At 39.8% G+C, this 27,857-nt stretch overlaps 2 protein-coding genes across 8 annotated transcripts in view; one reads left to right on the forward strand and one right to left on the reverse strand.

Annotated features, from left to right (window-relative positions):
- Positions 1-420, forward strand: part of lrguk (leucine-rich repeats and guanylate kinase domain containing) — a 159,666-nt gene extending 159,246 nt beyond the window's left edge. For all 3 annotated transcript variants that reach the window (XM_087999385.1, XM_043713222.2, XM_087999384.1), the window contains exon 20: positions 206-420. In XM_087999385.1, the coding sequence (XP_087855511.1) occupies positions 206-420 (215 nt within the window). The remainder of the gene's footprint in view (positions 1-205) is intronic.
- The window catches only part of slc35b4 (solute carrier family 35 member B4), a 34,854-nt gene continuing 7,271 nt past the window's right edge, over positions 275-27,857 (reverse strand). For 2 of the 5 annotated variants that reach the window (XM_043714032.2, XM_087999394.1), the window contains 9 exons: positions 24,215-24,328; positions 23,179-23,281; positions 21,641-21,690; positions 20,801-20,882; positions 18,470-18,530; positions 14,316-14,425; positions 12,689-12,764; positions 10,692-10,767; positions 3,509-6,981 (listed from right to left, as the gene is read on the reverse strand). In XM_043714032.2, coding sequence (XP_043569967.1) covers positions 6,744-6,981; positions 10,692-10,767; positions 12,689-12,764; positions 14,316-14,425; positions 18,470-18,530; positions 20,801-20,882; positions 21,641-21,690; positions 23,179-23,281; positions 24,215-24,328 — 910 coding nt within the window. In that variant the 3' untranslated portion in view covers positions 3,509-6,743. Of the gene's footprint in view, positions 405-3,508; positions 6,982-10,691; positions 10,768-12,688; positions 12,765-14,315; positions 14,426-18,469; positions 18,531-20,800; positions 20,883-21,640; positions 21,691-23,178; positions 23,282-24,214; positions 24,329-27,857 lie in introns of those variants that run through there. The other 3 variants (XR_006315120.2, XR_006315121.2, XR_006315119.2) reach the window with 3 other exon arrangements.

A 27,857-nucleotide genomic window follows, 5' to 3' on the forward strand; every position in this document is an offset into this window, starting at 1 on the left:
TTAGTCTTTCTTTTCTGTTTTTTTGTTTACAAATATTGTATTCGTCAAATTGAATTGTTTCTATTCTAAAAATAGAGATTTAAATGTATGCAATTGGGAAGGGAAGGGAAAGAAAGAGGGAGAATAAGTTCACCAAAACATACTGCTATTTTTTCCTGAAACATAGTTTGTTATTCAATTATTTATTTCTTTTTTGGTAATGTAGATGATCAGAGTTCTTTACGCACTCTAGAGGAAGCAAGGCCAGAACGACTTAAAGAAGAAAACATTCCATCTAAATGTTCTTCAGTCCAAAATACCCCATCTCCTTCTCAGCGACTTGGATCCAACATCAAGCCTATTCTGCCTCCGATTCCATCGGGACGAACAAGAGCTGAGATCCCCGACAGTCCACAGCAAGCTGTCTGTACATTAAAATGAAAATTTAAAAAAACTTTTAAAAATCCAGATTTAAAACTGTTCTTGTAATACAAATGTTAAAAAGTACTATTAATGGTAATTTGCTTTTTATTTATGATTTTCTACTTCTCTGTCTCCAGTTGAAACAATTAATACATGGCTTTAAAATGGTAAAAACATCCCAAGATGCTTCAAAAGAATATTATAAGACACCAAGCCAGATTGGAATAGGTGCCCAAAAGTTTGATCACAGAAGTAGGTTTAAGCAAGTGACTTGGGGGAAAGAGAGAAGAAAACATAACAGGACTTTGGGAAGGAAATTCCAAAGCTTTTAGGCAGCAGTAAGTCAAAAGTCATATGACACCAGGTTTTAGTCCAACAGGTTTATTTAAAATCGCAAGCTTTCAGAACACTGCTCCTTCATCATGACTTCACCTGACAAAGAAGGAGCGCTCCTCCTTTGTCAAATGAAGTTCTGATGAACGAGCAGGAGGCTCCTACAGACTGTAGTAGCGTATCTATCTCTGCACCAGGAGGCCTGGGCTCAAGTCCCCCTACTCCGCAGGTATTTCATAACACCTCTGAACAGGTTGATTAGAAATTATCTACGTTGTGCACCTGTCCCTGTTTTATTGGCCTATGATCCTGGGTGGCATGATGGTTTACACTGCTGCCTCACAGCCCCAGAAAACCGGGTTCAATTCCATCCTTGAGTGCCCCATCTGTATGGAGTTTGTGCATTTTCCGTATCTGCATGGATTTCCACTGGGTGTTCTGGTTTCCTCCCATAGTCCAAAGATCTGCAGGTTACTGGATTTGCCGTATAAATTGTTCATTGTGTCCAGGGATGTGCAGGCTAAGGGGATTAGCCACAGGAAATGCAGGGTTACAGCAAAATGGTAAGGAGATGGTTCTGGGTGGGATCCTCTTCGGAGGGTCAGTGTTGATGCGGTAGGGTGATGATGAAACGTCTGAAAACAAATCTTCCAGATCAGCAATCAAACTTCCATCCAGAATCTCACCCGAGCTACAAATTTTCTCAAAATTAGTAATATGCAGTAAGAGTTGGGAAGGGAGCACTTCCACACAGTTGGGATTCTTTGATCCCATTTTTATGAGGATAAACAAGGCCCACTAAACAACACAGCTCTACCAATTTGTAGAAAGAATTTTTAAAAATGTTTTAAAACAAAATGAGGGATTTATGGTCATAAAAGTTTCAGTTGTTCTCCCTGGTATAAGCCATTTCTACATTACAGGAGTGAACTTGTCAAAAATATAGCTGTCCTCCCTGATGTCCTGAAAGCGATCATAAATTTACAATGAGTCTAGGTACACTCCATTTGCAGTCAGATTTTAGACTTTTGACTGAAGGTGGATGAAGACAGGGCAGGAGGAGTGACTTTTAAAAAAAAAACTGCTGCAGCTCGTATTTAACTTTATCTGGTACCCACAGCAGAGATGTGGGTATGTACTCAACGTTAATTTCCGACTGTTAAAGTGAACAGTCTGAAAGTCATGCCCATGTTTTGGTTGAAAGATCAAACAGGGCTGGTAGTGGAATCATACAATTGTTGTATGTGGTGGGTCCGGACATTTGTACTTTACACACATATTCAATGTATCTAGCATGGGAATTCAGCAAGGCAACTGATACACATCTGTTGACTGTGTTGTGGTTTTTAAATACGGCAGGGCAAATAACACAAGTAAATTCAAATAGCTTTTAATGGCTAAAGATACCTCAAGTAAAGCAGAAAATTTAAAAGCCTGAAGTTCTTTACAGAAGATAATCTCCATCTTAGCAAAATTAGCATTTTATAAGACATTTTCTAGTATGAAGTAATTTTCACAGCATTGCACAAACATCTCCTGCCACACTCAAAAAGTAGGCAGAACTCAATGAAATTTCAAGGATTTTAAGTGTTTACCAGCAGAACATTGCAAGGCTGTATACTCAAGTCAAAGACTCACCACTGAGGATATCCTGAAAACTAATATCTGCCATCATTATCCTGGGTTGATGCAATGGCAGGTACTCCCATGATAATGATGGCATCTTGTGTCCATGTTGCTCCTGGTGCTTCGCCTTCATCAGCATAATCATTGTAACACTGTGAAGGCTGCTCACCAGCCAAATCATGGGGCTGCATTAGTATCCTGAACCTACTCTCTGACCATAATTAACAGGCTCTTGTAAAATTTGTTGGAAGGTGCAATGCTTCAAGTGAGGTTGGGACTGCGAAATTAGTTAAAAATTGGGAAACATTCACAGCAAAGTTCAGCCTGCTGAAACCTCTTCGCAGCTTAATTTCCCACCTTGTTTTGCATTTCAGCAAAAATTGATACATTCCAGCCCCTCCTCTTCAGTTATTTAAGCAAATTATGAATAGCTCAGGGTCCAACATTGAGATTTGTGCTACCCCTCCCACAATTATCAGCCAACCTTCTTGACATAGAAATATATCGTTGTTCCTTCACTGTAATGGAGTCAAAATCCCTCCCTAATAGCGTTGAGAGTCTACCAACAGCATACAGACTACTGCAGTTCAAGAAGGCTACCAACTTTACATTCTTGAAGGCAATTTATGACAGGAATTAAAATGCCAACCCAGTCAGCAAACCCACATTCCATAACTGAATGGGAAAAAAAAAACATAGAAATTCATTTGTACAGTTTACTGCAAACCTCTATTCATGCTCATAAACAATACCCTAACTCTATAAGGCCATTATGCACCAGAATAATTTATGTGACATCTTTAGGAAATAAAAAAAAACATTCCTGGCTCCTCTTTACCACTGATCACATCTAAATAAAAATTGAGATTTTAAATGTTACTTCCCTTGCATAAAACCACATTGGCTCTGTCTGACTGTTTAAGTGGCTTGTTTGAGATTGCCTGGCCTGGCCAAGTCACTGGCCTGTTTTCTCTCTCTCCTTTCTTGATAAGTTTGTTGCAACCACAAAATGCCAAGGAATAGGTGGAAGATAATTAACAAGGCAAGAATAAAGAATGAATGATGAAGGGCTATTGATTGATTTTGATCTGGCTGTGAATCTTGAATCTATCAGAAACTAATTATAATGTGGACAAGCAAACTGAAAAAAGGAAATTGTGCATTTTATTGAGGTAACATGATGACACAATGCACTATACCACAGATGAAAGCAGGTTGAGACACTGAGCTCAAAAAAGTAGGCTGTTCAATACATTACATACCATTGAACTTCAGACAAGGAGATAGGCGTAATAGCAGCCTCATCAAGACAAAGGTTTATCCAATGATATATCACACAGATTCATTTGCTATTAAGGCAAAACATCTTTTTTAACCACTCAGTTTTAAGTTGTTCTTCATAACTATTTTATGCCAGAGACAGATAGCGGATAACTTGATTTGACATCATACATTAGGAATACCTCCCACGAAGCAGTTTATGAAGGCAGAGAGGCACACAAAATGGATGTCTGCAGGCAGAAGTTTTAAACTGTATAAATCATAGCAACATTGCTGGAAAACAGAGTCTTGGTGATGGTCTTTGGTTACTGATTTTGCAGATAATTAAATGAAAACAAGTTTCACTGGGATAAGGGAGGCCGGGAGCAAAGGAAGTGAGCAATGATTTTTCTATTAACAAAATCACAACCATTGGCATTTCTGAAGATACCAGTCCTCTACAGGTGTAAAACCAATAGTTGCAATTACACAACACCTTTCATGTAAACACTGGAGAGCTTCACATAATGAATTACCTTTGAAATGCAACAAAGATATGTAGATATTCATCCCAAGTCTTTGTAATATTGAGAATCGTGAAAATTCAGTGATTCACTGAATGCAACACAACTTTTATTATCATACATTTTCAACACAAAAATAGTTATGAGGTGCTCCCACAGAACATCTATATCCACTTCTTTTTTAGATAAATTCCTTTCTTTCTATTTAAGTTTCTACCTCTTAACTATCTAAATTAATCAATTTTATACGGTGTTTGTACATTACATTGTACAAACACTACACAGTATATGTTGTTGACATTTATTCTAGATAATTAAATTAACATTTCATATAAACGGTGACTCCACAACTCCAAAACATTAAGAGCAAGAGAAGGCCATACAGACCACTGCACTGACCCGTCCCTCAGTGTGTTCACCAAGTGTAATACCCAACCCTCAATCCAATAAACGTGCACATCACCCAGATCTTGAATGCTATCCCATGTCATCATCTAAACCACGTTAACCCATCGCACCACCACCCACACTTTCCAAACCCTCAGTCCATTAACCCAATCCACCAAAAGCCCAGACTTTAATTCCACTTTCACCATCCAATCTTGCCAAAGATTAAATGCAATTGAATGCAATAATGCCCATTAATGCGCATGGAGATCATGAAGGATAATTACCTCACCCTCAATGGATCTGATAAAGTCAGCACAGTAACTTTATGCTGTCTGTTCAGTTCCATGAATTGGATGTGCAGCCCAATGCTAAGCACACTAAGTGGCTACACACTCAACATGGAACGCAGTTATGCTCTAGCTGTATCAGATGCTGGAATAAACTAGAAAAAAACTTCCCAAGCACGAAAGAAGTGCACCTATGGAGTAGCAAGTGCCTCCTCACCTCTAAACAGCTTCTGACTGAAAAGGATATGTCACTGGAGGCTTTAGTTCAATACAGGCAAAGGAAAAGAAGTTATACTTCTGAAGTGGGCCAGCAGGTTCTTCAGACAAGCACAAAATTGCAGATGAGTTCTACTGCAGATGAGACTGCAATGGGGTAAAAGAAAAGACTGAAAGGGTAGAAACTCTATTTGATGGTTTGGCAGGTCGGTGAGCTTATTGTCACTGTCAGAGTGTGGAGAAATCCAGTTGTACATTATGCAGGAATTTGCACAGACCTTGCAGCCCATTCAAGACAACATTTTTGGACAAGTGATGGTCACTGCATGAGCTAGTGTAGCACAAGCAAAAATCAAATAATGGATCAGTTCTGCAATAGGAATTTGGACAGGAGTTTACTTGTGGGCATCATGATTGGGGAAAACAATGCTCAAATAGGTTTGCTGGGTCTCACAACAGTGACAACAGTTTGTTCTGTAAAATCTATAGATTATTGAAATTCCACTATGGAGAAATACAAGTTGCTCTGTGGAGCACATACCTGCTGTCTGCTTCAGGATAACAGCAATGGCACTTCTGCCACTGCTGCTGCCGAGCTGGTACAGTCTGAAGATAAGCCCTCAATCCCAGAGCTGCTCAAGGGCATTATGGAAAGGCATTTGCAGTCTTCCCTCCACTGGCGTACTTCAGCAGCCTACCATCTGTCAGAAAGCAGTGCAGTTATCATCAAGGTAGCACCGTGTAGGAACACTGGACCAGACAAAGACCCCAGACTCCAAGGGAAAGAACAAAGGTGAACCATGAGATATTCTATGCATTATTAGAAATATTCTTACATGAAGTAAGCATGGAAGGTTGCTTTTTGGCATTTTGTTTCAGGATTTAGACCAAGAGAACAGTGTGATAGTCTGGAAAGTGGGAGGGAAAGAGGTGGAACTGTGGAGAAACGGGCTGGAGGTTTTTTTTCGGGGAACAAAAATCTGGTGATACGCTCAAGGCCAACATGAACCATGAAGGTTCAAATGCCTCCTCATCTATAAACAGCCTTCTGACTGAAAAAGTTAAAACTTCCCCAGTGACAATATTGCAAAAATATAGTCACAAGTAAACCCTCTTACCTGAAAGCTAAATAGTGATACATAAATAGCACAGGTTTGGGGTGAGATTCTTGGGGCAACTGAATGCATATTTAGATGTGCAATAATAGTAACAGGACCAAAACGTTACATCAGGCAGCAGTCTATCTACACTACATATTGTCAGTACATGACAAGCATGAATGCATTACTATCAGTCAAATCATGGTGATCAGTGCTTTCAGATCTCGAGCCAATATTTTTCTCAGAGTTTCTATGCTGTGAAATCAGCAGCGCTGCGAAGCTAAATTTTACAACCAAAATATTTAACTAAAAACAGTCATAGCACCAAACTTGAACAAAAAGTAATCATTATGGTACTTTTTAAGCATTACTTCAAGTGTCTTGATGTGTTTTTTAAGCAATAACTTCAAATCCGATAGAACGAACTGGCATGTCCAGACCAAAGATTCACTAGGGGAATGCAAGTAGTCAAATTATACCTTTACAAAAATAGAGTTTTCACAGGAAAGGAATAAATTAAAAATGTATTCTTCTTGATAGTCATTTCTTTTTCTTCGAATGTTTAGGCTGAATGCCTGGACCTGGTTATACTGCGTTGAAGTGATTTATTGCTCCTTTCTCTTGCTGTCGAACAACAGCTTAAACATTTTCCAAACTTCGGCATAAGTGAGAGTCCCAATAAAAACTACCACTGTCCCGATCCAGTGCCAGAAGGTGAAGGGGTTCTTGAAATAAACAATAGAGAAGATGAGACTGATGAACTTGCGAAGTGTCACGACAAGTGTGACTGTCAAGGATGTGCACTCTGTTGTGAGAATAAAAACACCACGGATGCAAACGTATCTGAGAAGGTAAGAGGTTAAGGACAAAGTATTAAATCATTACACTGTCACAAAATCAGATTCTTCCACACACTTGTAAACGGATCTTCATAAACTGTTCTTGGGAAAACCTATTTCGTGAAATTCATTTCACAATTAGGCTGACCGATTAAACATTGAAAATTGGAGGTGAATGGACAGCGAAGAGGGTTACCTCAGATTACAACAGGATCTGACCAGATGGGCCAATAGCTGAGAAGTGGCAGATGGAGTTTAATTCAGATAAATGCGAGGTGCTGCATTTTGGGAAAGCAAATATTAGCATGACTTATACACTTAATGGTAAGGTCCTAGGGAATGTTGCTGAACAAAGAGACCTTGGAGTGCACGTTCATAGTTCCTTGAAAGTCGCAGGTATATAGGATAGTGAAGGCGGTGTTTGGTATGCTTTCTTTTATTGGTCAGATTATTGAGTACAGGAGTTGGAAGGTCATGTTGCGGCTGTACAGGACATTGGTCAGGCCACTGTTGGAATATTGCATGCAATTCTGGTCTTCTTCCTATCGGAAAGATGTTGTGAAACTTGAAAGGGTTCAGAAAAGATTGAAAGGATGTTACCAGGGTTAGAGGATTTGAGCTATAGGGAGAGGCTGAACAGGCTGGGGCTGTTTTCCCTGGAGCGTTTGAGGCTGAGGGGTGACCTTATAGAGGTTTACAAAATTATGAGGGGCATGGATAGGATAAATAGGCAAAGTCTTTTCCTTGGGGTCGGGGAGTCCAGAACTAGAGGGCATAGGTTTAGGGTGAGGGGGGAAAGATATAAAAGAGACCTAAGGGGCAACTTTTTCACACAGAGGGTGGTAAGGGTATGGAATAAGCTGCCAGAGGAAGTGGTGGAGGCTGGTGCAATTGCAACATTTAAGAGACATTTGGATGAGTATATGAATAGGAAGGGTTTGGAGGGATATGGGCTGGGTGCTGGCAGGTGGGACTAGATTGGGTTGGGATATCTGGTCGGCATGGACGGGTTGGACCGAAGGGTCTGTTTCCATGCTGTACATCTCTATGACTATGAACAGCAAATCTGCTAGAAATTAGGCTCATATGATTCAGGAAGATATTGCATTTTAGTGCCACTCCTCCTGCTGTTTCTCCATATTCCTAAACCACTACCGTTTCTCAAATGCAAGAATTATTAAGGATTAGCTGTCTTTGATTAGGATTATAGAACATAGAACAGTACAGCACAGAACAGGCACTTCAACCCACGATGTTGTGCCAACCATTGGTCCTCATGTATGCACCCTCAAATTTCTGTGACCATATGCATGTCCAGCAGTCTCTTAAAGGTCCCTAATGATCTTGCTTCCACAACTGCTGCTGGCAACGCATTCCATGCTCTCACAACTCTGTGTAAAGAACCCGCCTCTGACCTTCCCTCTATATTTTCCTCCAACCAGCTTAAAACTATGACCCCTCGTGTTAGCCATTTCTGCCCTGGGAAATAGTCTCTGGCTATCGACTCTGTCTATGCCTCTCATTATCTTGTATACCTCAATTAGGTCCCCTCTCCTCCTCCTTTTCTCCAATGAAAAAAGTCAACCTCTCTTCATAAGATAAGCCCACCAGTCCAGGCAGCATCCTGATAAACCTCCTCTGAACCCTCTCCACAGCATCCACATCTTTCCTATAATAGGGCCACCAGAACTGGACACAGTATTCCAAGTGCGGTCTAACCAAAGTTTTATAGAGCTGCAACAAGATCTCACGACTCTTAAACTCCATCCCCCTGTTAATGAAAGCCAAAACACCATATGCTTTCTTAACAACCCTGTCCACTTGGGTGGCCATTTTAAGGGATCTATGTACCTGCACACCAAGATTCCTCTGTTCCTCCACACTGCCAAGAAGCCTATCCTTAATCCTGTACTCAGCTTTCAAATTCGACCTTGCAAAATGCATCACCTCGCATTTATCCAGGTTGAACTCCATCTGCCACCTCTCAGCCCATCTCTGCATCCTGTCAATGTCCCGCTGCAGCCTACAACAGCCCTCTATACTGTCAACGACACCTCCAACCTTTGTGTCGTCTGCAAACTTGTTGACCCATCCTTCAATCCCCTCATCCAAGTCATTAATAAAAATTACAAATAGTAGAGGCCCAAGGACAGAGCCCTGTGGAACACCACTCACCACTGACTTCCAGGCAGAATATTTTCCTTCTACTACCACTCGCTGTCTTCTGTTGGCCAGCCAATTCTTTATCCAGACAGCTAAGATCCCCTGTATCCCATTCCTCCTGACCTTCTGAATGAGCCTATCATGGGGAACCTTATCAAATGCCTTGCTAAAGTCCATATACACCACATCCACAGCTCGACCCTCATCAACTTTTCTAGTCACATCCTCAAAGAACTCCATAAGGTTTGTGAGGCATGACCTGCCCCTCACAAAGCCATGTTGACTGCATTTAATCAAGCCATGCTCTTCCAGATGGTCATAAATCCTATCCCTCAGACTCCTTTCTAACACCTTGCAGACGACAGACGTGAGACTTACTGGTCTGTAATTGCCAGGGATTTCCCTATTTCCTTTCTTGAAGAGAGGAATTACATTTGCCTCTCTCCAATCCTCAGGTACGACTCCAGTGGAGAGCGAGGATGCAAAGATCTTCGCAAGTGGCAAAGCAATTGCATTTCTCGTTTCCCAAAGCAGCCGAGGACAAGTCTGGTCCAGGCCTGGCAACTTGTCAATCTTAATGTTTGTCAAAATTTTCAGCACGTCAGCTTCCTCTATCTTTATCCGTTCCAGCATGCACACCTGCTCTTCAAAGGTTTCATTCATTACAAAGGTCGTTTCTTTCGTAAAGACAGAAGCAAAAAACTCATTTAGGTCTCCCCCAACCTCCTCAGACTCCACACACAAGTTCCCTATGCTATCCCTGATCGGCCCTACTCTTTCTTTGACCATTCTCTTATTCCTCACTTAAGTGTAAAATGCCTTTGTGTTCTCCCTAATCCGTTCTGCCAAGCCTTTCTCGTGCCTCCTCCTGGCTCTCCTCAGACCATTTTTGAGCTCCTTCCTGGCCTGCCTGTAATAGTCTAGAGCTGAGCTTGACCCTAGCTTCCTCCACCTTATGTAAGCTACCTTCTTCCTTTTGACGAGAAGCTCCACTGCTCTCGTCATCCAAGGTTCCTTTATCTTACCCCTTCTTGCCCGTCTCAGAGGGACATATTTATTCATCACTCGCAACAACTGTTCCTTAAACAGTCTCCCCATGTCTACAGTATGAATGCAATAATTTGTTTTTATTTAGGATTAAGTATTTGAAGGGATACAAGTGTATTGAATGGGCTTTTATCAATGAGTGGATTTACTTCATAGAGTGATGTCTGTCATAAATACTTCAACCTTTATTTTAACATCAGCTTAGTTCCTAGAATTTGCCCAAGATCAGTGATGAGTAAGCAATTTGACACAGAGGGTGCAAGAGCAAAGATTTGGATCGGTATAAGTTGGCATTACGTTGGCCAGAGTAATATGCTGTGTATTATGGATAATATTGAGATGACAGACTTGGCACAGGCTAATCTACTATTCACTCCAAATAAAGGCAGGCAGAAATTGGGAAGATACAACTCCAAACACAATTCCCAGGAATGGAAATACTTCCCTTTTATTGAAGATAGTTAGAGATGTATCAGAATCGATTCTCAACAATGGAAAGGATACTGAGTTAGAACATTGAGTATCAGGTAAAACCACATGATCGGTACAGTGATTCCCAGGAGTGCAATCTCCATCTGTTCTGTGGGAACAAAATAGCAAACAAAAAGCATCGTACATTACATCAGGTTTTTAACAGTACATGACATACAAGGTGACAATGTAAACACACAGAATTATGCACAACTTTACAGACAGAACAGACTATTCAACACAACAGATCAATGCCAGAATTTTTGTGCAATCAACCTCTTCCCAATCTGCTTCATCTCACCCTGCCAACATATCCTTCTATTTCTTTCTTCCTCATCCATTGATGTAGCTTCAATTCAAATGCATTAATGTTACGCTGTCAATTATCCCTGGTCGGAATGCGTTTCACATTTGCACCACATTCTGAGTTTTACAAAAAATGGTTTTCTCTTGAATTCCTTATATTACGTTTTAGTAAAGATCCTGTATACTATAAATTGTGGTATAGGAATTGACCTGGGAGACAAAATGACACAATTTCTCCAGTCCAAACATACATATTTTGGCATATGCTTGATATAAAAGTTGAACAGCTTTTCAGCCATAACAAGTTATATTTACATTAGTAGATAGCCTCCATTTTACACCCCACAAATCCATCTTTTACTTACCGGTACCTTATAACTGGCCATTTGGATTGAAGCAGCCAATACAGGTGGAGGTGGAGCCGAGAGTACGGTGCTGGAAATGCATAGCAGGTCTGGCAGCATCCAAGGAGCAGGAAAGTCAACATTTCAGGCAAAAGCCCTTTTTGCCCAAAACATCGATTCTCCTGCTCCTCAGATGCTGCATGACCTACTGTACTTTTCCAGCACCACACTCTTGACTCCGATCTCCAGCATCTGCAGTCCTCACTTTCGTGGAGTTGGAGACGTATCCGATCTTTTTGTTGGAAGCAGGTGACATTTAAAAATCACCTAGAGCTGTCCTGGCGGTTCATTTTATACTCAGTTTTATAGGTTAAACCTTGGTCTTGGACAGAGTTTGGAGAGAGATTTCAAAGGTCAATTTATATGCAAATATCTACGGTGTATGACTTCTAGGTCTGGATGCTGCACACAAGTGGAAACATTTTCTTTATGTCCAATATGTCAAATCCCTTCATAATTTTAAAGACCTCTTCTCAGTCTCTTCTAAATAAAAAGTGGTCCAACCAGTTAAGTCTTCCCTGATAGTTGTACTTTCTCAGTTCCAGCATGATCTTCATCTTTTTGAACCCTCTCTAATTCCTCCTTTTTGTGTATATCAGAACTGTGTAAAATTTCTTAAGGGTGTCTGATCTAAATTAAACTCTTCATTCAATTGCAGTCTATAGCTCATTTCTAGGGTTCCATAATTATGTTATACGTAAACCAACTCAATTGATTAATTTACACTGTCTGTAATTCACTCCCAGGTATCAGAACTATGTCCTCAGTGGTGCCTCCCGTTTCAACATTCCTGCAGATCAAATACCTCAAATCACCTACAATGCAGGTCAGATCAGGAATATAAGTCCTACTTTCATGTGCCTCAACTTTATAGCACCTAGGGAAACCTCTTTAAACCTTATTCTAATCAAAGTAGCCTTTTCCATTGGTTGAATAAGCACTCCATTTCATATACGTCATTTACAGTCCAATAGTAATATGTTTTCTAAATAAAATGTAAGTGCAATAACATTTGAGGAGCAGTGGCTCAGTGGTTAGCGCTGCTGCCTCACAGCGCCAAGGACTTAGATTCAATTCCAGCCTTCGGGCTCTGTCTGTGTGGGGTTTGCTCCTAGTGTCTGGTGAGTTTCCTCCAGGTGACTAGTTTCCTCCCACAGTCCAAAGATATGCAAATTAGGTGGATTGGCCATGGGAAATGCATGGTTGGGAAGATGGGTCTTGGTGGGATGCTGTCTGGAGGGTCAGTGCAGACTTGATGGGCTGAATGGCTGCTTCTGCACTGTAAGAATTCTAGATTTTCTTTTTAAAAATGGCACTTACCAGATTGGTTGAAGAGAACTCCATGATTGTAAATGTCAGAAGCAAATAAGAGGAAAGCTGGTAATGGCAGGAAATGCTGAATGGAGAGAAAGGTAACAATGAGCACCTCAATAAGCTGAAGGTAGATGCAGTCTCAGTTTAATGTCTCATCTAAATACTGACACTTCTGTTAGTGCAGCACTATAGTTGACATAAGTATCAGTATGGACTATGTGCTCAAGCTTCTGGAACATGATTGAAACCTGTAACTTTTTACTCAGAGGTAAGCTCAACAGGTTCCAGGGCAGTCGCATAAAGAACATACACATAAAAACATTGTGTAGCAGAAATAAAGCTTCAGACACAGTCCCAAAATTCCACATTGTATAATTAAGCTAAATAAAAGGATCTTCATCACTTAAGCCTTTCAAACTACATTACGTAATTAGGATTTCTCTCTTTTTCATTCTACTTTTCCACTGTCCAACATGATCACACATACTTGAGAATCAGATCTAAGTTGATTGGATGTGAGGGGCCAAACTTTGCCTAGTACCAGTAGACCTGATCTACCTGTCCTAAAAGGGTTGCAGTGAGCTGCACTTAATTCTAACAGAAATTCTCAGCCAATCCAAGAGGATCACTCCATGGATGGCCTCACACACAATGGAAAGTGATTCAGGCATTAGCTCGGATATGACTGGAATGACCCAAAATTCAGTAGTTGATAGCAACATAATTCACTTAAAATCTGTCTTGCTATCATGGATTTGTCATAGCACATAGAACATAGAAAAGTACAGGACAGAACAGGCCCTTTGGCCCACGATGTTGTGCCGAGGTTTAATCCTAATGTAAAAAATAGTAACTTAACCGACGCACCCCTCAACTCACTGCTATCCATGTGCATGTCCAGCAGTCGCTTAAATGTCCCCAGTGACTCTGCTTCCACCACCACAGCTGGCAACGCATTCCATGCATTCACAACTCTCTGCGTAAAGAACCTACCTCTGACGTCTCCTCTATAACTTTCTCCGAATATCTTAAAACCATGACTCCTCGTACCAGTCAATCCTGCTCTGGGGAAAAGTCTCTGGCTATTGACTCCATCTATTCCACTCATTATCTTGTATTCCTTGTCATATCCTTGTATAGTGGGAAATGAAAGCTGCAAAATATGCTGCTATGAGAAATGTGGTGGCTCTGAAAACACCTTCTAGTAATGGAAACAGTATTAAGTTTGACTTGTACAGCAGTGGATAACACAATGATACTGTTTCACTTAAATCTAATAGGTGATGTCTATCTATTCCATTTCTGTCATTTAGGTTTGAATCATTGATCTTTTTCACTGGATCTTTAGTTAATATTGAATTTAAATAATTTGATAACCAAGGACAATTAAACATTCACTTTGTCCATTACTGTGGCAACTTAGAATTATTCTAAGAAATAAAATGTAATATAAAATGAATCATCTTATAAAAAAACTAACATTGGCCACATTTACAGCCTCTAATTCCAGTAATTCTTAACTTGCCCTGAATAATAAAGAACTTGCAATACATCGCTGCACAGCACAGGGAACATCATCTCAATATTTGCTATGTCAGAAGCAAGTTATCATTAGTAAGAAATCATTACTCACATTATAAAACAATGCCTCCGTCGAGTGTTTGCCATACTGCTTATATAATGTCTCTTGAAAAAGCCCCATTCTAGCTGACATGAAGAGTGCAAAAGTCAGCATTAAAATACCTGGAGAATAAAAAAAAATCATTAATGTTTTAATGATTTAAAGAGACATTTAATATGCCCACAAGAGATATACCATGAACAGATGACCAATGTAACAGTGTCGTTAAACACTTTTAACATACTTGAATGGAGACAGTCACTAAGAAATGTTTTGAAATCCCAAATCCTTGGACAATTCTTGATCTGGTGAGTATCTATGTGAAAATGCTGTCTTAAATTACAATGGGATGTTTAAGCTTCTGCCTTCATGATATGCATGAGCTTTTTTTTCTACTTCAACCCAACCGAACATCAATCATTCTCTCCCTGCATCTGAAGCCATTGGTTTCCTTGGCAGTGGCTACCCCTTCAGGACTTTGCCAAATGGTCATTCCATTTTCTGGAAAATCAACTCAGGAGCTTGTTGGGAGGTGCATAATTGGATAAACAAGTTGCACTTACATAGCACCTCTGGCATAGCAAAATGTCCTATAACAAGTTACAGGATTGTTATCAAACAGAATTTCCACAGCAAGTCATACAAGGAAATGATCTGTCAGACAGCCACTAACTTGATTCTGGAGGTAGGTCATAAGAATTGCCTTAAATAAGGAAATGGGTAGAAAGGAAAAAAAAAGTTAGGAATCACAGAATTCCTACAGTGTTCAAGCAGGCCATTCTGCCCATCGGGTCCACACCAACCCGCCAAAGAGCATCCCATCCAGATCCACTCCTCTACTCTATCCTTGCAACCTTGCATTTCACAAGGCTAATCCACCTAGCCTGCACATCTTTGGACTATGGGGGAAAACCAGAGTATCTGGAGGAAACCCATGCAGACACAGGGAGAACATGCAAACTCGATATAGACAGTTACCAGAGGCAGGAACCCGAGGCAACAGCGCTAATCACTGACCCACTGAGTTGTCAAGGGAACGGAATTCCATAGTTATGACCTTGGGAGCTGAAAGCACAATATTGCCAATGGTAGATTGATTAAAATCAGGGAATTTGCAAGAGGACAGAATTGAAAGTGTGTGGATGTCAGAGGTTTGTAGAATGTTACGGAGATAAGAAGGGTTGAAGCCATTGAGAGATCTGTAAACAAGAATAAGAATTTTAAAATTGAGGCATTGTATAATCAGATCCACAGGGTGATGGGTGAATGACACATCATGCATGTAAAGACATCCGCTGCGGAATATTGGATGAGCTTAAGTGTTATAGTTCTCATTACAGTCTCAGTCTTGTGTTCCTAATATGCATACTCCCAGACAGATATCAATAAAAAAAAGAATAACCCTACCTGGTGGTCAGACACTGTGGGGCCAATCAATATGCTTCATTACTGCTGCAGTCAACAGCAACCAACACAATTCAATGCATATCTCAAACCTATGACCTACTTGATTTACCAGATTCAATGCATTTTTACAATGAACAACTGGGGGCATCCATCACGTTAAAATGTCATGAGGGTGGTTGGTATCAGAAATGAAAATGGCAGTTGTATTGGGTACACTTCTACGGGCATCTTATCGGGACAGAGTACAGGCCAAAAAAACTTTTACACTATATTTAATCAGTAACTTGGTCTCAGTGGGCAAAAAACACATATTCTCCAGAATTCATATCAAAACCTTCTAAAAAGAATTCAACAGGTCCTCAAAACACGGTTGGCATATTTTACAGCAGAACTGAAGTAAAACAACACAAGTTTTTAAAAATGCATCGTAAAGTTAAAACTATGAATGCCCCTGTGCTCCAGTTCAGGCAGTCGAGATCTTTTGATAGTCCTAACTGTGAAGCCAATTCTCAATGTTCTCTTAGAAAGATTCAATCCAACATGGATGATCCATTCAAACTATCATGTAAAAAACAAATGGCAAATGTCAGCTCAACAGTGGTAATAGATGTGAATGAATTTATTCCATTGCTCTCAGTTCACTATGAGCCTGGATACTTCAATTATCTATAGACTATACTGTTACAAATGAGTCTTGACATTTCCATCTTGATCTTCCTCTCCTTCTTGCTCTACGTATCTCATATAGCAGGACATTAAAGTTATTATTCTTTCCATTCAGAGCTGTGTCCAAGCAATTACAGTTTTCTTTCTTGAGATTTTTGTACAAGAATCTATGTTATTTCAAAGGCATATTCTCATTTTCTCATTCTTGGTTCTTTACATGTGGATACTCAAGAGTAGCCCCTCAATCCACTCAAATGTATTCTTGAGATCTTTTGCTCATCAACCTTTCACAGGTCCATATAAAAATGGGATAACCATTGCCTGAAAAACACTCATCTTTGCACTTATTAAAATATCTTCAGCCTTCAATATCTTGCTTATTCCTCCAAACACTGAAGCAGTTCAATGCTTTTGATGGGTTTTTTTGACAACTTCAGTCTACATTAACCCTCCCAAAGTATACAAACATTCCCACTTGTTTAGGCCCATCAGTTCTATTGTAAGACATATCAGTCACATGATTCAAACAGATTTGTTACTTATGCTGTCTTTTCAAAGCATGGTCCCATTATAGAAAAGTTGTCACTCTGAACTTTCCTCCTCTGTCCCCTAGCATCTGCTTAGTTCCTTTCAGTCTGTAATTTTCTCTTTTAAAATAAATTACCTGCTTATAGCATTAGTGTCTATAACACATGGTACAAACCATGCACCACATGTCCCACATGGATTGCCTGTCATCTTCTGGGAGACCTGTGCCCTTTCTCTCTCGTCTAGTAGAGTTCTGTCATGAAAAAAACAAGGCTATTGTCTGACATCTACTCCAGTGCAGCTGTTACATTTTCAGAGTCTGTGGTCTGAAGGTGAAGTCAGACCTGCAGCAATAATCACTGTCCTCGCATGATACCATTTCCAGTCTGTCCCAGAGACTCTGGCAGAAGTGAAGATGCACACAGTTAAGTCTCTTGTTCAAAACATAATTTGACTTGGCACGAGAAGTGAAAACAGCAAGAAAGAAATTTTAAAAATAAATCCAATGTCAGAATGTTGAGTTTGAATGTGACTTCAGTTGCTTAAGCCCAAACAACAAACCTCTTTACCACTCTCTTCATCTTTCAGGTATTCCTTACAACCTCCCACTTTGACCAATGCTTTTGGTGTCTGTCCTCATGCCTCCTTGAGTGGCTTGGGACCAAGTTTATATCTCGTAGATGCATCACAGGAGCAGTACCATATTTTAATATGTTCAATGTGACATAAATATAAGTTGTTGACTGAATCAACTATGAGGAATAAAATTGAAAGAAACTAACAATGGATGAGTCGAGCTAATCAAAATAAGTAAACCCCAATTCAACTAAATATAAAATAAGCAATTTGGAAAGCAGCTGATCATTTGAGGAACAATCAGTATACGTTGGACAGATAGTCTTACTCTTTATGACTGAATGGGACAAAATAAAAGTATTGTTAATTCTTAATAAGAAGGTTAAGTCTTCTTTTACTATGTCAGGTTTTATCTTAGCATCTAGAAGACCAGTGGATAAAAAAAATGGCCAAGTTATAATTTTGGTCAGAATTTTACTGTGTGGTCTGGGTTAACAGTTCTCTGGCCCATGCCCAAAGAGCTTTTATTGTTTTATGTATTGAAAGTGAGGTGGTATTGGCAGCTGATTGGACTAATTAAACATTTTTGGGGTGATCCATGTTCAGCATTCACATCTGAGCACTTTCTATTCAGGTTGGGTGGGTTTAACTGGACAATGATCAACAGCAGAAACAACGACCCATTTTACCCCATCTCTAATCCTGTGGTCCATACTGAACCAACACTATGAGGAGATAAACCCAAATCTTGTAGATGCACAGAAGTCCCAGAAGTACATTTCTTAGTAAATCAAATGTCATGCAAAGTTACAGAATTTCTGGCATTTTGTTTAAAGCACATAGACCGGCTATGAGAATTATGGTGGTGTTCATACTCCACCTTACTTCATCCAACCCTCTTGGCAATGCCTCCATCACACATTTAGGGAGATTTCCCTTAATCTACGTGTGTAATTAAAACAGACATCAACCAAAATGTATTGCCTTACCTATCAGCCACTGTATTAATACATAGTAACTCTCTTCAGCAGATGCACTTGTATGCGAAGACTGGAACACAAAAGAGAATTAACAATGGCAAGGCAGGTGAAAGGTGCTACACAAAATAAGAGTCTGAATCTTAATGATCAGAAGTGGCTCACCCAACTATCAATGTTTCCCAATGGCCCCTTGGTTGAGCAGACTGTCAATGTTGTAATCTTACATGTAAAGAGTAACACTTTGTTCAGGTGCCAGAGGATTATTGTTGTTGATGGGGCTGCAGCCCAGGATTTGTACCATGTGATTCCAGGCGACAGAAACCAAAAGGAGTATACAGTTCATTAATTTTGCAGAGTTCTTTGGGATGCTGTGATTAGCCTCAGGCCTGTGGCTTACGCAGGGTCAGGTTGTGGCAGCTAAAGGTTGTCCAGTAAATTCTGTGACCATTTGCCTCACTGCTATCCAATAACTTAAACTGGAACATGTTTACACAGGTTCAGAACACAAAAGGGTCAGAAGATGGAGTAAACTGGTGCTTATGGACCAGTCACTCACAATGCTCTCTGCCCAATTCTAGAAAGGAAAAACTGATAAGGACTTATTTGGGGGGTGGGGTGGGGTGGGGGGAGTGTAGTTGAGGAGTCATTCTGTAATTGCTGGCTACTGTCTTGGTTGCACAGCAGTACACAAATTGTATAAGAGGATGTGGGGTGCAAGGAATAAACTAGAACAGAAAACAGGGAAGGTTGAAAGCTTAGTCTAATTAGTCAGTAGTAAATTTTTGAATCAAACTGTCCAGGTAAGGTGCAAAGAGCATCAGCATGTTCAAATTAAAGATCAATGGATGTGTATAAACTATAAAACTTCAGGGGTGACATGGTGGATGATGGCAATCTATCCTGTAGTTTATGTTTTCCAGATAAGCCCTTCCTGTTCAAGTACTCAGTAGTTAGTAGACAGTTGACAAGTAGCTGTAAAAAGCAAACTATTTAGTTTTTACTTTAAATCCAAACCAACATTTCTTGAATTTCAAGCATATACACAGACATTCCCAAAGTTAATGGAATGACTGATCCTTCTAAAGGAAAAAAAGTAGAATGCATAGGAAAGGTAGATGAATTGGGCAGTTTTCGGAGGAGCGTGTGTGTGAGGATTAATAAGGCAACAGATTCTGTTGATTCAGGGCCAAGGGTAATAGTGTATAATAGTGATTGACACATAATATGGAACAGAGAATGACTTCTTGCAAATGTTGAAAATGCAGGGCAACAGATGTACGCAATTTCAAATGCAGAACACAAAAATCTTAAACACATCATATTGACCTCCTCTACAATACTGTTGCTGACGGGATTCATAGCTCCTTGTTAAGGTGTGTAAAGAATGCATCTACATAACTAGGACCTTAGACAACAATCACATGAAATAATGCCTAACCAGCACTTGGTAGTAAATTACACGGCTATATCAAATCACTCAAAGCATCACTTTTTCTATGTTGTAGAATCTTTCAGTATTGAATGAGACTATTCAGTCCATCATGCTTGTTATGATCCTTTGAAAGAGTTACCCAATTAGATCCCCTCTACTTTTTCTCATTACCTTTCATGCAGTTGATAGTGCTCCTGTGAAAAACTGTTAGATTTGTTAAAACCATGTCATAGGTGCTTTATAAATAGTCGACTGTTATTGTTAATACACAACTCTCTTTCAAAAGTTGGATATGCTTCCATCATCATCCTTTCAGGCAGCAAATTTCAGATAAACAGTAGAACAGCCATTCTACCTTGGATTGGCAAAACCTGCAACATAGTCTCCAACATTAGGTATGATTCTACAATTGGACAACATTAGTTGGATAACCCTGAGTACGCAAACAATTATGCCAACAATTGATTTAGATTTGTCAATTGGCTTGCAGTGTACTTGAAATTTTACATATTAAAACACAGGGTTCTGCTATTAATAGGCAGGAAGAGCATGCACGCACACTGCGTTTGTTTCAACTCAACAAGATGGATGCCAGTCTTGCTTTATTTTATTTCTCAGGAAAATGCCTTAACCAATTAGAATCAATCTGCCTGGTTTAAAATTTAAGCAAAGCTTGGCAGTTAGCTCTCACTTATCTCTAATTGGTGCATCACCTATGGCAACATCCAGAGTCCACTTGCTCACAAATCAGTATTTTCCCCTCACATAGTATAAATCTGAGCTTCCCTTAATTAGCATTCATGTGAATTGCACTAATGAGTGCAAGATGAAAAGCATTACCAAAGTCTGCCATTTTTCAGTAATAGTCATGTTATGCAAAAGGTTATATAGATAGACTTTTGTCTTACCACTTGTTTTGCAGACATGAATGTACAGATAAAAATTCCCAAAGAAACCAGAGCCACTGAAATGTACTTCGCAATGGTGTATCTGGGGAGGGAAAAACACAAAATCTTGTTTCATATTTAACACAGGATAGAGTAGGTCATTCAGTCCCTCAAGCCTATTCTGTCATTCAATGAGATCATGGCTGATCTGATCTAACCATCTCTACTTGCCTTTGGCTCATATTCCTTATTACCTTTATTTAATAAAAGAAAAACTAGCTACCTCAAATTTAAAACTCTTCGTTTGCATCTAACTGTTGGATCCAAGTAAATGTCTTTTATGCCACTTAGAGTGCAATTAAGAGTGACTGTATTGGTGTGGAACTGGAGTCACATATAGTTGAGATGTCTAAAAACTGTAGGTTTCCTTCCTTGGAGAACACTAGTATCCAAACATCCGTCAACTGCTAAAACATTTTGCTGTTTATCATTCCCTATAGAATACAATTGGGTATCAGGAGTCCTCACATCAAACAAGCAATATTACTTCAAGATTACGTCACTTATTGTAGAATACAATACTTTAGGGAATTCCATGGTCCTGAAGGTTGTTGTATTAATGTCAGCCTTTCTTCTCTTCCTACTTTTCTTTAACTGAGCATTGTACTGACAGTCTCGTTTTCTTCTTATTCCCATTTCACTGCAACAGTTTCAAGAGCTTTCCAATTTTAGTTATTATCAAGGGCTGCTCTGCCATCAATCTATTCCAATCCAATTCACCTGCTTTGACCTACAGCCTTGTGGTTAATGTCAACCTGATCAAAATACAGATCAATAACAGACATAGCATTAATGACTGACCTTTTCTTTAAAACTATAATTCCCAATACCATGCTGGCTATCAGAGAGCCCTGGAAAACAAAAAAAATGACATTATGCAAACTCAATAAATACAATTCCTCTTTCAATTCTAGAAGCATGCACTAAATAAATGCCATTGACTAATGGGGTTAAGGAATGATGTCATAGGCCATTTGGCTCTTCAACACATTATTTGCGTAGGCCATTTATAGTAATTAGAGGCTTCATAACCTTCATCATTTGCACATAAATGATCTTGTTCTCCAACTACGCACCTCTTTTTGTTTTAGTATCTTCACCCACACTTTCTTCCATGTAGGCAATTGTGGGAATTATCAGACTAATTATCAGCTTGTAGTTTGGGAACTACATCCCAAGCATTCAGCGGTGTCTGTGAAACTACCATATATAGGGAGGAGGTGCTTCTTTCAGAAAATGCTAGAATTCCTACATTGCAGAAGCAGGCCTGTCAATCCATCAAGTCTGCACTGCCCTTCCGAACAGCATCCCACCTATTCTATCCCTGTAACCCTGCATTCCCATGGCTAATCCATTTAGCCTGCACATCCCTGGACACTATGGCCAATTTAACAAGCAGGTCCATCTAACCTGCATATCATTGGACTGTGGGAGGAAACCGGAGCACGAAGAGGAAACCCACGCAAACATGAGGAGAATGTGCAAACTCCACACAGTTGCCCAAGGATAGAATCAAACTCAGGTCCCTGGCTTTGTGAGGCAGCAATGCTAACCACTGAGTCACTGTGCTGTGCCACAGTTTTTGTGGAGAGTAAATTAAAATACATGAGTGAGATCAGAACTGAAAAGTACAAGATGAGATCAGTGAGCGGATGGAAACGTATTTGGTCAGTCACAGTGAAATCACAGGGACATCATTTAGGGAATTAAGTTGCTCAGGGTTGTGTAATATTCCTGAACTGTAAAACAGAGCTCTTGACTATTGAGCTCAACAGGATATCATACTGAAATAGTACAAACCTTCAGTTTGTTCACAGGGCAGCACGGTGGCGCAGTGGTTAGCACTGCTGCCTCACAGCACCAGGGACTCGAGTTTGACTCCAGCCCCGGGCAACTGTCTGAGTGGAGTTTTGTCCAGTTGCTCTGGTTTCCTCCCACAATCCAAAGATGTGCAGGTCAGGTGAATTGGCCTTGCTAAATTGCCCATAGTGTTCAGGGATGTGTAGGTTAGGTGAATTGGTTAGAGGTATATATAGGATAATAGGGTAGGGGAATGTGTCTGGGTGGGTTACTCTTGTTGGGCTGAAGGGCCTGTTTCTACACCATAGGGATTCTATTCTATTCAGTGTAAAAAGTATTCAGATGAAGACCATCCAGATGCCAAGGTATAAGGATCAACAGGAGGAATGAGCTTCATGGGTAAAATTATCTCATTCATTTGTTACATTCACTTTGGTAAATTATACACGTACAGTCCTACAACACATGGCTTTTACACTGTAATAAATTTTAGTTTCCGCATAAATGAAATAGAAATTCAGTGTGCGCATGTCACTTACTGATCTGAAGATCATGTGCAAAGGCATTGGAATGTTGAAGTTGAGGGCATAATTATTAACCACACTTACGATGAAAAACATGGTGACCATGATGAAATAGTTCCTGAGAGAATAAAAAAAAGTAGGAAGTGAGAGAGGTTAATCTGCAGGATTGTCTCACAAAAGACTACAGAGGGAAACTACACCCACAAACATTCAAATGGAATTAAAAGAGAAAAACCCTTTTTAAAAATTCTGAAGTATAGAAACAACAAAAGAGAAACAAGACGTTGGTTCAGCCACTTTTGGAATATTGCATGCAATTCTGGTCTCTTTCCTATCTTGTTCACTTTTTGTGAATCTTGAAAGGGTTCAGAAAAGATTTACAAGGATGTTGCCAGGAGGGTTTGAGCTATAGGGAGAGGCTGAATAGACTGGGACTGTTTTTCCTGGACCATCGGAGGCTGAGGGGCGCCCTTATAGAGGTTTATAAAATCATGAGGGGCATGGATAGAATAAATAGACAAAGTCTTTTTCCTGGGATGGGTGAGTCCACAACTAGAGCATAGGTTAGGGTGAGAGGGGAAAGATACAGAAGAGACCTAAAGGGCAACTCTTTCATGCAGAGGGTGGTGAGTGTATGGAATGAGCTGCCAGAGCAAGTGGTGGAGGCTGGTACAATTGCAACATTTAAAAGGCATCTGGATGGGTATGAGTAGCAAGGGTTTATAGGGATATGGCCAAATGCTGACAAATGAGACTAGATTAGATAGGTATATCTGGTCGGCATGGACGGGTTGGACCGAAGGGTCTGTCTCCATGCTGTACATCTCTATGATTTTATGTTTTAATTTTGATTTACACTGCTGAAAACTGTCAGTGGTGAGATCAATTAAAACTGGTGTTGCACAAGAGGCCAGAAACAGAGGAACACCAAGATGTCTGAGACGATTTGAAACTAAGAGGAACATTCCAAGATAGATTCTGCTGAACTACAGCCGAGGCAGGTTTACACAGACCAATGGTTAACTCGTTAAACAGCAGAATTTCTCCTTACCTTAAAGGGATTGCCCGAGGCTTTGTGAAAAAGTGAGCTTGAAAGATTAAACCTTCCAATGCTATGAACAGGAACTGTCCAAATGTCACAAGGTTTCCACATCCTGGAAAATCCCTGAAGAAAGAAAACCTTTTTAAACAAGTAATGAGTTTAATGCTGTCAATGAGTTAATAACTAATTTCACCGGTCCAATTACTAATGTCAAAGCCTTTTCCAGAATACAAAAAAAACACCAATCAAGCTAACAAACTTTAAAACAACAACATAATCCTCATGCGATTGCAGGATTCAAGTCAAATTGAATGACTCAAGAAAAGTGTGTCAGCTAGACCAAATAAAAGCCCTGGTTCATCACAATCGATTGTGAACATTCCATATATCACGGTGGATAAATCTAATAAGCTAAAGCACAACCCGATTTTTCTGCAAAGTCCATGTTTAGGGCTACACTCAGTGACTGCCTATTTACTATAAAATATGATACTTGCATTCTGAGTTGGTTTCAACAATACACTTTAGAAATGTAAGTTGTATGCACCTTTATATCCGGGCATAGAATCCAGCAGACTACACAGATTATGTTGCCATGAAAATGCACTGGAATTCTAGATACAAAGAGCAGACTGAATGTGACAAACAACTACTTAAATGGATTTTCTAGCAAAGGAACAAAGTGCAGCATTGGTTGCAAGGCAAAAGCCAGAACATTTGCTATTTCATTAAGAAACAATACCACACCAAGGGAATTTGCTGTTCCTGAAAAATTGGCATGATAATGAGAGGAGGGGTTCATTTTAAAGAGACCAAATGTGCTACAAGAACCATTAACAGCCACAGGCCTGATCTTAATATGGTTCTGATGAACAGCACTGGACTCAAAATGTTAACTTTGCTTACCTCTCCACAAATGTTGCCAGACCTATGAGTTTCTCCAGCACTTTCTATTTGTGTTTCAGATCTCCAGCATTTGCTGTTCTTTGCTGCAGTTCATTGCTTTATTCTGCATCCAGGTTACTCTGTTAAATTCAGGACTGGTCATTCTTACTTTCTGACACGATCATTGAAATGACAGCAGGGAAGGACGTCAAGATTAGAGTGGTGCTGGAAAAGCACAGCAGGTCAGGCAGCATCCGAGAAACAAGAAAAATCGACATTTCAAGCAAAAGCCCTTCATCAGGAATGAGGCTGGGAGCCTCCCATGCAGAGAGATACATGGGAGGGGGCTGGGGCAGAGAAAGATGTCATTCAGTCATTATGCCCATGGTAGTCAACTAGAACTTTCTAATTCCATTCCATTTCTATAACCTTTACCCATAACCCTTTATATTCTTGCTTTCAAATGTCTTTCTTCAAAACTACTTGTGCTAATATGGTCCAGGCTCTAAATGATTTCCTCTGGTTTCTCCTCCCGTTGTTTCTAGAATAACCATGTGCCTAACGCCTGTTATTGATTGCTCAATGGACACAATTTTTATCTTTTAATTCCATTCAAATATTTTATAGCTTTAAAATCTTAATTATTAGATCTTGGGTAGCGTGATCAAGTGATCCATGATCTAGAGTTTAGGTTTTAGTCTCTAAGGGATAGATTCAGGCTACCCTTCTACTAGATCTAAACTGTGTCATTTAGGCAGTTCAATTAATGCCCTTGCTCGAACAACTGGCAACCGAATTTTAAGGATGATTTCCCTTCATGGGAGAATCTCGGGGAAACTATTTAAAAATATGGAGTCTTCCAGTTAACACATGACTGATACGGAGGAATTTATTTTCTAACACAATTTTAGTCTTTAGAACTCTCTTGCCAGGACAACAGTGGAGCTGTAACTGTAAATATATTCAAGACTGAGTTAGACAGACTTTCAATCTACAACAGAATTGAGGGTTATGTGTATATGGCAAAGGGTGAAGTTAAGATCACAATCAGATGAATCTTATTGAGCCTACTCTTACAGCTTACGTTTGATTTTTGAATTAATTTATTACAGCAACATATACTAAGGTAGAGTGAAAAGTGTGGCTTTACAAGTAGATAGTACTATACAGTGCATCAAGGTAACTGAACAGAGTGCAGGATACAATGTTACAGCTGCCGAGAAGGTGCAAAGATTAAAATTAATATTAAAACGATCTTGATGACATTGTTGTGCTTTCTTGACCATAGTGTCAACATGATAGGACCAGGACAGATTGTTGGTGATTGTCACTCCCAAGAACCTGATGCTCTCAAACATCTCCACCTCAGCACCATTGATGCAGACAGGGGCGAGCCTTCCACTTCAATTCATGAAGTCAATGACCAGCTCCTTCGTTTTGCTGATGGAGAGATTGTTGGTTTTACACCATGCCATTAAGCATTTAATCCCTTTCTTGCATTCCATCATGTCATTGTTTGAGATCTGACTTACAATGATGTCATCAGCAAACTTGTAAATGCAATAGGTGTGGAATTGACCACACAGTCAGGCATGTATAAGTAGTATAGTTGGGGGTTGCATCCGCAGACTTGCAGGACACTGGTATTGAGGATTATTATGGATGAGGTTTGTCGCCTGTCCATCCTGACTGCAGTCTGTTGATCAGGAAGTCAAGAATACAGTTACAGAGGGAGAGCAGAGATCAGGGTGCTGGAGTTTGGAGATGAGTTTGTTTGGAATTATGGTGTTGAAGGTGAAGGTGCAGACAATAAGCAGGAGCCTAACATTATGATCTTATTATTTAAGTGTTTCAGTGAAAGAAAGACCAAACTTGAGTATTTATTCACAATCACAAAGTATCATTACTGTGGATCTTTATTGTACATCTTTGGCTCCCCAATATCTTTCCAAAAGTGAAGAGCAATGAAATCTGTTACCCAACCAACATCTTTTAACATTACTTTTTTGCTTTTATATTTCTACTGTGAGAAATTCTATGTTCCATTTGTCTTTTAATGACACTCTTCCAACATTTCTGGAGCTTTGTTTGGTTTCTGAAAACTGCTCTCTTCTGCAACAATTTTACCACAGGGCCAATTCATTTCTCCTCAAACATACTATTGAACTTGTCACCCATTTAACTATTGTATTAATCAGTTCATGTTGAGGGTTCATGTGGCACAGTGGTAATGTCTCCATCTCTGGACCAGGAGGACTGAGTTCAAATTCCACCTGCTCAAGTGTATATGACAACATTCTCTGAGCAGGTTGATTCAAAAATAGTAATCAGTTCACATTTCCCCTTCCAAATCACTTTTGATTTAGCCTCCTTCCCCTCTCCCTCACCTTTGATGGTTTGCATTGCCCGATAAGAGACTTTGCATGTAAATTTCTACCTGGTTACATGGATGATGCATGATAGTGATTAACAGCTGAAAACAAAAAAAAAGTCAGTGATGCGGTGATGGTGAAAAAAATTCAATTATGTGTAAGAGCACTTAGAAGAATCTATGACAAAAATCAATCAATTCATGTCCTTTGCCTTTTGTTGCACGAGTCGTGTTCCAGATCAGATTTCAAGGTCAACCCTGGGCCCAATTGGAAATCTGATGTTGGGGTGGAGTGGGATGGCCACAACATTCACAATGGGTGGGATACTGGGGGAAGACTGTTTGCCAACTTGGCCAAATTAATGAAGGAGTTACATTGATTTTCAGCACAGAAAT

The sequence above is a fragment of the Chiloscyllium plagiosum genome, unplaced genomic scaffold, assembly GCF_037043375.1.
Source record: "Chiloscyllium plagiosum isolate Xiang-an unplaced genomic scaffold, Cpla_swu_hap1 HiC_scaffold_23, whole genome shotgun sequence".
NCBI classification, from domain to species: Eukaryota; Metazoa; Chordata; class Chondrichthyes; order Orectolobiformes; family Hemiscylliidae; genus Chiloscyllium; species Chiloscyllium plagiosum.